General features: G+C 42.5%; 1 protein-coding gene across 2 annotated transcripts; it reads left to right on the forward strand.

Annotated features, from left to right (window-relative positions):
* Positions 1–6,346: 6,346 nt before the first annotated feature.
* Positions 6,347–11,111, forward strand: NPY5R (neuropeptide Y receptor Y5). 2 transcript variants are annotated; one of them, XM_059471158.1, is made up of 3 exons: positions 6,347–6,475; positions 7,214–7,308; positions 9,454–11,111. In XM_059471158.1, exon 3 carries the CDS (start codon positions 9,463–9,465, stop codon positions 10,792–10,794), a length of 1,332 nt encoding a protein of 443 aa, XP_059327141.1. In that variant the 5' UTR covers positions 6,347–6,475; positions 7,214–7,308; positions 9,454–9,462; the 3' UTR covers positions 10,795–11,111. The 2 variants fall into 2 exon arrangements, with proteins under 2 accessions (XP_059327141.1, XP_059327140.1); XM_059471157.1 differs by having other exon boundaries at positions 6,421–6,475; positions 7,169–7,308; positions 9,451–11,111.
* Positions 11,112–11,388: the final 277 nt, after the last annotated feature.

Raw genomic sequence — 11,388 nt, forward strand, 5'->3', positions numbered from 1 at the left:
TCTTTTCAAACTTTCCATTATAGCTGAATAAAATACATTTTGTGCATCGGATATGCTCCGTAGGAAAATCTGGCATGAGCAGATCCTGGCTATCCTGTGCATCTCCAGTCTCAACACCAAGCTGATGGTCTCCATCTGGAGCTCCAAGCTCACAAAGATGTCAAATAATTCCTCATAACTCTTATTTTATTGATGAAGACTGTCAGGACATGAGAACACTGGAGTAGCAAGATAACCATTGTGTTAAAGATTATCCTCTTCCAGGGAATACATTTTTCAGTACATCAAAGGCACCCTGGATTGGATGACTTTGTTTGTACACGTGTTTGTTTGTGTGGAGGCATGACATTGCAAAAAGAGAGTAAGTACAATAAACAGAACACAAGAATTTCAATTAAGGAAATAGAACAACTTGAGTAAAAGAATACAGAAATTCTTTGAAGCAAAACCTTTGAGAAGGGAATGAGATGTGTTTTAAAAAACATATAGAAAAAATAGACTAAGATTTAAATCCATTAATTTTTTTCTCACTGCAAAACTCAGAAAACATTTCATAAAATGAGGCTGTTGTTTTTTATTGTAATGTATCTTCGTGTGTTCAGGCAATGCAATCCCTCCCTAAAATTTAAAATCCAGTAAGTGAAAGAACACCAGGAGGGTCACTTGTCTCTTCTGTTCTGTATAAAACAAAGTGAAGTCACCACTACGGATATAAATGGAAACACTCTCTGAAGGGGTTTTTAAACTTTATTTTTTATTGGTTTTATATTTTAGTAATGAAGATCAGTGCCATTGAAATAATTGCATTTCACACTACTCTGTTCAAAGATAAGGGAACTCATAGTCCTTGGGGCAAAAGTCTGTCATCAGTAGACTAAATAGGCCTTTTGCTATTGAGTGTAATTTGAATTGCAGCAAATTCTCTTTGGCTAAGAACATGTTTATTCTGACATAACTGCATCTGACACCAAACATAACAATACTTCATTTGACTGCTAATGTCACAAACCCAAAAAAGCTGCATGAATGATTATGTGGTTCATCTCTGCTGTCATTCTTGCTGCTACAGTTCAATTTTCAACAAAACAGCCAAGCTGACTAATGAAAATCTATCTTGATCACATGAAGTATTGCTTAAAGGCTGCTTGAGCTATAACCTAAATTATGTCCACCTGACTAAGAAACTAAGCCATGTTTTCTGCTATGGGCACCCCACTGTCTATTTAGAATTCAAACTCCTATACACTCATACAAAAGCTCTCATCTGGCTTCAGATGAAGCAGAAATAGGCCCCACACATGAACATTCAGACAGGTCAATGTGTATAACACCAGCCAAAAAATGAGATGGCACGTTAGGAAGCAAAACTTATTAATTACAGGCTCAGTCTTGGAAGTATTTTATTAGCTAGCCCTCAGGTGTGCTGCCTTTCCTTCTCAGAAGTCCAAGGCTTGCTGCTTTATGCAAGCTAAGAATCTGTGGAAGGGATGGACCACACAGAAGCCAGACATTGGTGGTATTTTTCATAGTGTTTTATTAGAATTTTTCTGGGCATGAAGTGGTTGGGTGAAGAATTTTAACCAACACAAATGCTTTATATGTATCTCACAAAATCTTTCAAATTCTGTAGCAGCTATGTCCTACCGCTTAAACTGTTTTGCCCATGGATTGGTAGCAGACTTTACAATAACACTAGACTTTGTCTCATGACAAAGTCTGACTTTGATGATTGACTGCATGCTGAGGAACTGGATATTAGGTGCTTTAGACCTTTGGTTTTGTGGCATTTATCAGTTCTCACAGATTTCCATTAGGGATTTTAGTCTTCATATCTTCCACAGTTTGCCTTTAGAGGCAAAATTTTCTAGGATATTGGAATGATTCTCCCAAAAGAAAGATACATTTGGGACTGCAGTAAGAAACATGACAAAACTAATTTGAATTCATATAGACACAGAGTTTTCTCTTGTATTTTCTGTTGTATGCTTCTGACTCAGGAATCCCAGCCTTCTCTCTCTGATGCACCATTTTTCCCCAGCTCCCCCAGAGGAGGTGCCTTTCATCATCACCGTCTCTTACTTCCTCGAGGACTCTTTTGTGGTCTCAACAATCATACGGTAGCTGGTCTCTAGGGAACCTGTGCTGTGATCTGCTGTCACTCCTGACATTTGGTATCTCTAATGGCCATACCTTTTCTATCTCTAGATTATTGATTTCATTATTCAGTAGTGTTACTGGCAAGACAGAGGTACACAAACAGTGGAAAGGAAAAAATTATAGTGGTCTGAATAGCAGTTGTCTCTGATGTGTGCAAGTATCAGGGATGAAATGTACAGACACAGTTGAGGAAAATGTGGTGTTATTTACAGGTCTGTGGGGAATAAAACAAAAAATCTCACACCTGCCAATACATTACTGGCTGATGAACCCTTTTAAAATATGACAACAACAACAACAACAAAGTAGAATATTTTACTCTTAGAGAGAATTGCTTTGAGGAAGGATTACTTGTCTTACTGACTACTCCTGCTAAGAAGCACATATTTTCTGGAGGCTCCTTGGGAAACTATACTTGGTGACCTTAGAAATGGCTTAACATGATGTTAGGCTGTTTGTACTTTCATGAAGGTAGAATGGCATCCCACATAAATCACACTTGTGCAATATAAGAAAGTTTAATTTCCCACTGGGCTCTGCCAGCAAATTTAGACTACTTGTAAAACACACTACCAGTCTGCTGTAGCCAGCAGTTTCCATAGAAAGATGTAGTGTCTTTAAAACTACACTTTTTCCAGAAGAGACCTTCCACTTCAAGCAGTGGGGCCAGCAATGTGGGAAGCTCTCCTGGAACAAGAGAAGTAGGGAAAGTGTTCATCATGCCCATCATGTGTTAGAGCCATAGTGGGTTTCTATCTATAGGTCAAAAATTTGCGTGAAAGGCTTCAAAGCCATCAGTGTTAGGTGGGAAGATGGTCAAAAATGCTAAGAACAGCTACTCAGGCCTAAAAAGGATTAATTCTGTTCTCCGTTGTGACTAACAGGAGAGCTGTGTTAATACCATGAGATGGATTGGCACGTCACTTCCACCTGGCAGCTCCCTGTGCTCCACTTGCACATGCAGTGATTCACCAGCAGTGGGTGGTGAATTATGCAGAAGCAGGCAAAAGAAGATGGGATGAAATCTTCAAAAGAAGATAGGATGAAATCTTCAAAAGATAGGATGAAATCTTTACCATCCTGAGCTCATCTGCTGAAGATGAAGATGATTTGTTCCTGGATGGCTCAATGAGTATTTTCACAATACCCAAGTTAAATAAGGAACCTACCTGGACTTTTCAAAGGTTATTTTACAATATGATTGATCCAGTTGTTTTGTCTTTGTGTGGTACAGTCTTTCACAGGCTAATTATAGGGACGGCTTTTCTGCAGTGCTGTGTTAATATCAACTGTCAAAGTAGCACCTTAGCAAATGGGAAAGTCATTACATTTCTGTGTCAGATTCTGCCCCTTGCGCTCCCAGGGACCCGCATGTCACTGAGTTCTGCTGTAGCTCTGTAATAGGACTATGATCAATGATTCTTCTTGTGCTAGAAGATAACAGCTGCTGAGAGTAGCAGAGTTTGTCTTTTCATGCTTTGTACTATGACATACCCAACAGCTTTTAGCTTTTAAAATATTGCTCATATAAGAAAATGCCCTGCTTTCTCACTGATTGTTCAGATAAAATTAAAACCACCCTTCAGATATTTTGCTCTGTAAGAACCGAACTCAGCTCAGCGAGAAAAACTGTTTGGGGGGGAAACCATTGCCTTCCACCTTTCTAAAATAAACATTAAAGGGTATTTGAGCAGGAGGGATAAAAACCTGCGGAGCCCTGCTCCAGTCGAAGAGAGGGGAGCTCTGCCCAGCGTTCTGTGATTGCCTGTCTGTGTTCGCGCCTCGCTGCGTCCCGAGACTCGCGGCGCGTTTCACCCTGGCAAAACGCCGCGCCCCGAGTGCCGGGTGAGGCGCTGAGAGCATCCCCTCGGCCCCGGCGAGCGCGAGGTGTATTTACCGTCTCGCTGTATTTCCATGGAAACTCTGATTGTCACACCGCGCGGCGCTGAAGTACCGGGCTCCAGGGCTGCCTGGAGCGGCCTCCCGAAGTGCCCCCCCGCTGCAGCCCCAGCCCCAGCCCCAGCTCTGCCGAGCGGGCGGCGGGCGCGGCCGCGGGCGAGCCCCGGCGCCGCCGCAGCACCCCCGTAAGATGCCACCAGCCCTGGGGGCTGCGCGCCTCCCTCCGCTTCCTCGGAGCCGCGCTCCACCCGCCCGGGCCGGAGCCCTGAGTGCGGATCAGAGCCGTGAGCGCAAACCGGAGCCGTGAGTGCGGATCAGAGCCGTGAGCGCAAACCGGAGCCCTGAGCGCGGACCGGAGCCGCCGCCTCGCCCTGCCCGCGCCGCGCCCGCTGCCCCTCCTCGCCGCGGGGCGCCCGCAGCGGGACACGCGCGCAGGTAACGCGGAGCTCGGCTCGGCTCAGGTCGGTTCAGCTCAGCTCGGCGCAGCTCAGCTCCCCTCCCCTCGCGGGGCGGCCGCGCAAGTTTGCGCGGGGCCCCGCCCTGGCACCAAGTGCGCGGGGATGAGGGAGCGCAGCAGCCCCGCCGCGGGTGGCGGTGTCGCGGGGATGGGATGGGATGAGGGACCCACCAGCCCTGCCGCGGGTGGCGGTGTCGCGGGGATGGGATGGGATGAGGGAGCGCAGCAGCCCTGCTGAGGGTGGCGGTGTCGCGGGGATGGGATGGGATGAGGGAGCGCAGCAGCCCTGCTGAGGGTGGCGGTGTCGCGGGGATGGGATGAGGGACCCACCAGCCCCGCCGCGGGTGGCGGTGTCGCGGCAGCCGCGGGGCGCCCGGGGCTCCGGCTGAGAACGGGAGCGCGGTTTCGGACGCGGAGCGGCGCAGAGTGGCTCCCAAGGGAGGCGTGGAAGGGCACAAATATCACTCGTTCCCGTTTTGGGGTGGTTTGGTGCTTTTGCGAGCCAGGAGTTGCTGTGCTCCCTGGAAAAAAAAAATGTAGCCAGGCGTTTCAAGTTTTCTGTTCTGGCCAGCGAATAGCCCATTATGTTCCATAGCATTTCCTTGGAGCTGGACATACAATCTTATTCTTTGGGTTCGGCATAATTTGGGAAGTTGTCTTCTTATTTTCTGGGATAATGTTGTAGCTCTTTTGGTGATTCAGAGAAATAGGCAGACCATTAATGTGTACCAAAATCGGGCTTTTTTTTGACTTCTGAAGTAATTTCAATCTGTTGAATTCTTCCAGATTTTTACACTAGTTTTTGCTGTTGCACATTAGGAACAAGAACATGACAATCAGCAGCTTTTTATCCTTAGCTTGTGTAGTGAATGCAACACTTGAGTGGTTTCAGATTTTGTCTCGCATGTTATCTCAGTCGGTATTGATGTGAGGGTATTATTTCTTAGGTTGTAACAACACAGCTCAGTGCTTTCCTAAAGCCTTGCTGGTCGTGCAGTAACGGCTACTCATATTAACTATTTACATCTGTGTGGATGCTTAAAAACCTTCACTGACTTACTCTGTGCAGTCTTGATATTTCTCCAGTCTTATGAGGGCAGGAAGGTTGTACTTATAAATTTACACAATGTGCTTTCTCCCTGTATGTTTTCATCATGGGGTTCAGGGGGGTTTTGTTTCTGAGATTTTTTTTGGTGGGTTTTTTGGTTGTTTTTTTTCTTCTTTTAACATAGAGAAAGGTCATCCAAGACTGTAAATTGTTCACAGCTATAAAGGTTAATTGCCCTGTTGCAAGGATTAAACTGACTGGACTGTACAAGGACCAGCCAGTCAGAGATAACTTAATAGGTATTAATATTGTGGGATATAATCTCTTATCCATGAATAAACCTTAATATAAGTATCTCATCTAATTGAAGGAACATTTCCGGAGAAAACAATTGCCTTTAGAGGATGATGGTTGCCTGCCTAACTTTTGTGCTCTTGAAAATTTCCATTTAAATATATGGAGAAATAGAAATATCCAGCCTATTAACTTTCCTAAATTATGATTTAGGGAATTTGTAATTTAAGCAACAGCTTTAAGTGAAAAAATGATGTTAAGTATAAGATGTTAAGCATGTTAAATTAGCACAGGTTTTCTGGTGCCTCTAACTCAGCTAAATGCTAACTGCAATCATTTGACTCTTACAGTAAATATTCGAATCTACCTTGGATCCTGCCACAAAACTGCAGTTTCTATTGCCTTGAGCAGCCTAGCCTCCAGCCTCAAGCATTCCAGTGAAACTACAGGAGACCTGGGCAAGGCCACACAGAGCTCCCACAGGTGTAGCTGAGCACAGTCAGGAATGTGCCATGTCCAGACCAGCACTACAGAACGGGCACCTTGTTTGCTTGACTGGTAGATGCAGGAGGTGAAAGTGATCCAACGTTTGGAGCTGACAGCTAGAAAACCTCCAGCAGGTACCTTCAGATTAACTAAATTTCAGCTTTGAAAACAGGTGGAAGCCACCCTGGCGCCATCGCGCATTTAGTTTAGAAATACACTTCAAATATGAGGTGAAGATTTTGAAAAGGGCTGTATTACTTAATTCTGTTTTCCACAATGGGATTTCGAGGAATTTCCATTTCCCTGAAAGTTACAGCCACGTGCTGCACTGGGATTGACCAACCAACATAAGGGAGGGTGAGCCAATCTCTGAGAACAGGAACAGCTGTTAAAACAAAGCAGGAAGATAAATGCCAATAAGTGCACACAGCCTTGTGAAATCAGTGGCATGCTAAGATGAGTTTGGGGACTAGAGATCAACGATATGGGAGGAAAACTTCTGTTTGCATCTTTACTGCTGCTGGCACTCAGACTGACAACAACTGGTTTCTTTTTGAGCAGGAGAAAAACCCCAGAGAGCAAGAGATCTACTTAGCATATTTTGAAATTAGGGGGAAAGCCTGATTTCTTTTTACACATCCAAAATTAAAATTCTCTTTGGGCATTTTGCAAAGGGAACCTGTGTCAGCACAGCAGTTGTCTGTTGAAATCAGTAGATTATACTGTTATTCCTTCCCTCTCTGTCTTGCTGTCACTCTGAAACTGTGACTACAGGAAGATGGTGTATAAGGGTTTTCTATGCTCCACAGACATTTTTGGTGCCCTAGGTGTCCAGCCAGGGTTTGAAGAGATCATGTTGTGACTTCTTCCAGTGCTCCTTCCTCATGGAAACGAGGACACGTGGTAGGGAAGAGTTTGCCTGTCACCTGAGTTAGAGGGCAGCCGTAGCACAGAAGGAACAGAGCTGGTAAGCCCATGCTGGACTTCAGAGGCACTCCTGCTAAACTTCCTCAGTACTGATGCATCCCAACAAAATATGTCTGCTTCAGAAAACCAGCATGTTTTCTTTTTGTTTTTAAAGACACAATTTGAATTAAAAACACAATGAACCCTTCTGCTAAATCCACACTGCAAGAGCTTTATGGGGAGGTGTAAAAATCCACAGAAACTGGCAACAATCTTTCACTTAAACCTTCAAGAAGAATTTAGTAAACATTAATTTATTAAACATGTTACAACATAACACTACATAAAATTTTGTTCCTCGGTCTTATTCATAGCATTATTTTACCTTATCCAGGGCAGAAAAAGTTATGTAGTAGAAATTTCAGCAGATTTGGAAAGTCACTGTGGTGCACATACCAATTTCAGTTGGTTACTAGCAACTCAGAAATTAGCTCAGAAAAATTAAATAAAAAACTATTTACTTCATCAGCTCAGAGTTGTATAAAGAGAAATCAAAATGAAAACTTCTGATTGTATCAATGTAGAGACAGAGATTAGATCACTTACCAAATCTCTAGTCTGCTCCTTTCAAGTTGGTCTAGAGGCAAATGTAGACTCAGATATCATTACTTGTCTGTTATATGGTTTTCCACCATTTCATTAAAGACTAGAAGAAACTGAACAGAAATAATATGCATTAATGCCTCTCTGCTCATATACACACAATTGTAATATTTCGGTTATCTAATTTCGTGTATTCAGTTTATAATTCAGTTTTAGCTGTTAAAAAGCACTTTAATGTTGAGGCAAATTGGGAAGGCTGACTTTTTTTCACCTCTTTCCAACATTTTACCTGCAAGATCTTTTCATATATATATTTCTACTCTTACTTGGAGGATCTTCACATCACAATACAGTGAGTGAACATTCTCAGGTTGTTTTATGGTTTGAGCTTCCCTTTGGCTCAAATCATAATCATAGGAACACACGATGTGAAGGAAGGAGCACATCTGCATGTGTGAAGGGGGCCAAATAATATTATTGCACTTTGAAAATGTCAGCATGGTACAGCTCACTGAGGATCGCTACAGTCTCAAAGAGCCCTGCCTTTTTAGGTGACAGATATAGCCTTCTGCTGTGTTGACATAAGCTTTGGGTTTGTAGATCTTTTTTGTTTTCTCTTATGCAAGATTTCTAAACACTAAGCAGTTTTGTACAGGACGTTGGCACTCTGGGGAATTTTGACTTTGAAATTCTAGTACATGCAAGTGTTTAAGATAAATGGAGGTTTGAACTGAAGTTTCATGTCTTTCTGTTTGTTCTAAAATGAAGACTAATATATGAAGATTCAGTAGGCAGAATAACTTTGTGCTGAGCTAGGTTTAACACTAGATGATTCTGTGCTGAATAAGTAGCAGTTCACTGAATTTTCTAATGGCTGTGTGGAGTTTGCCTCCAGTTAACACTGTCCTCTCTATATTACATCCAATTACTTTAGATGTTTTTTAGTTTTCCTTTCTGCTTGAGCACAGTTAAACTATATTCAGCACTCAGTGGAAGATGTTTTCTATACACACATCAGGAATTCCATCTTGGATTACTGACAATGGATTTCCTGATCCTTTTTGAAAGCTCTCACCTGTTTTTTGTTAGTTGTCTACTGGCAAGGTAAGAAACATTACTGCAGTTGTTAGCATATGCATTTTCAGGTGCCTTCTTTATAATTTGCAATGATATAATGATTAGCCATCTGCCCAGATGGTGACTGTCATTTCCTTACTCATATCAATGGGCTGTTATTCACATGAGTAATCTCACCAACTCGAGGTGTATTGCTTTTGTAGCTAACTGTTCCCTCATGGAAAGCCTGACAATATGTTCTGCAGCAGAACACAGTTAAAAGGCAGCATCATAATGGAGACCTGTAAATTGCCATTCTCCCACGTGAGCATCTAGGTAGGAGTCCTAGGAGGGCTGAACACTAAATGATAAAATCTACTTAGCTAATTCACATTGACCTGAAGTTATCTGCCTCACAGTAGAGTAACATCAATAGTAATTTATTTGCATTGAGGTAAAAGGTAAATTTATGTATTTTTACATTCTGATTAACAGCAATATCATAATTTTTTCAGATGCTAATTAACGACTTTCTCGTTCTAAGCAGGACTGTAAAATGGATTTAGAATTTAAAGACCGTACCAACAGCACACATACCAAGAACACCTCTGCTGCAACAAAGAATTTTTCTGCCTGGGAAGACTATAAGAGTAGTGTTGATGACATGCAGTACTTTCTCATTGGGCTGTACACACTTATAAGTCTGGCTGGCTTTGTGGGAAATCTACTTATACTAATGGCCCTACTAAAGTGCAAGCAGAAGACAGTAATAAACATTCTCATTGGAAACTTGGCCTTTTCTGACATCTTGGTTGTGCTGTTTTGTTCACCTTTCACGCTGACATCCGTCCTGCTTGACCAATGGATGTTTGGCACCGTCATGTGCCATGTAATGCCCTTCCTCCAGTGCGCCTCAGTCCTAGTTTCAACTTTGATGTTAATATCTATTGCTGCAGTCAGGTACCGTATGATAAAGTATCCCCTCTCCAGCAATCTCACAGCAAAGCAAGGCTATTTCTTAATAGTGAGCGTTTGGGCCTTTGGCTTCACAATTTGCTCCCCTCTGCCAGTTTTCCATAAAACCGTGGACCTCAGCAAAACTCTGAATTTGGAGGGACTGGAGAACAGGCTGCTGTGCATCGAGTCCTGGCCCTCTGATTCCTACAGGATCGCCTTCACGATAGCCTTGCTGTTCATGCAGTACATCCTGCCGCTGGCGTGCCTCACCGCCAGCCACACCAGCGTCTGCAGGAGCATAGGTGCTAGGCTGTCAAACAAGGAAAACAAGTTTGAAGAAAAGGAGATGATAAACCTAACTCTTCATCCCTCTAAGAGCGCTGGCACACAGGTTCAACCCTCCAGATATTCCAGGTGGAGCTGCGCCTTTGGCAGAAGGCACCACAGAAGATACAGTAGAAAGACTTCAAGTGTGATGCCAGCTATTTCAAGGCATCATCAGGATACTCATTCCAGAGATCTCCCAGAAACCTCTGACACAGAAAAAAGCCAGCTCTTTTCCTCCAGTAAATTCATCCCTGGGATCCCTATCTGTTTTGAAATGAAACCAGAAGAAAACACAGAGATCCAGAATATGATTACAGTATCCCAGTCCATCATAAGAATTAAGACAAGATCAAGGAGGGTTTTTTGCAGACTGACAGTGCTAATACTAGTTTTTGGCTTCAGTTGGATGCCTCTTCACCTTTTCCACATTGTCACAGATTTTAATGCCACTCTCATTTCCAACAGGCACTTTAAATTAGTATATTGCATATGCCATTTGTTGGGTATGATGTCCTGCTGCTTGAATCCCATCCTCTATGGGTTTCTTAACAACAGCATAAAAGCTGATTTAATGTCCCTTATTCCATGCTGCCAAATACCATGATTTTATGTGCCCCAAGATAAAGTAAAACAAACAAGTATGGCTTTCAAGCCTAGTGGTGTGTATAGCTGTAAAAGCTCAATTAGTTTAGTTTAGTTAGTGTGAGTTGGTTGTGTTTGGTAGCATTTTTTTGTGGATGGATAGTTCTATTGTTGCATGTATTTCTTGCATTGGGCAGAAATATATGCATATGTTATAATATTCTTTTATCTGTTACATGTAGGAAATCATGCTCAGTGTACAAAACCACAACACCATTTTCATTACCCAAATTGTTGGCAACCTGTACTTTGGAATTATACAGAATATATAATGAGTAATAAATGTGAGACAGACTGCTTAGACATGTCAGTATTGTCATAAAACTACAATAAAATACATATAATTTACTAAATAATTATTGTTGAGATTATTTCAGTGCCAGCTTTGACTGTTTTCTAATATAATTAAATCTCTCTGGATGTTATTAGGAAAATATTTTTCCTTAGTTCTTTGACTCATAGTTTGCAATATCTTTGCAAGATACTTTGCTGCTTATTCCTTGGTTGCCTTATTCCCTGAAAGGAGTTTGAGGGTCATTGTTCTTGCCTTGATTGT

Source organism: Ammospiza nelsoni, chromosome 4 (assembly GCF_027579445.1).
Source record: "Ammospiza nelsoni isolate bAmmNel1 chromosome 4, bAmmNel1.pri, whole genome shotgun sequence".
Lineage (NCBI taxonomy): Eukaryota > Metazoa > Chordata > Aves > Passeriformes > Passerellidae > Ammospiza > Ammospiza nelsoni.

What these genes read in the sequence shown, in the direction of transcription:
- NPY5R (XM_059471158.1), top strand. Translation starts at nt 9,463, where the DNA reads ATGGATTTAGAATTTAAAGACCGTACCAACAGCACACATACCAAGAAC.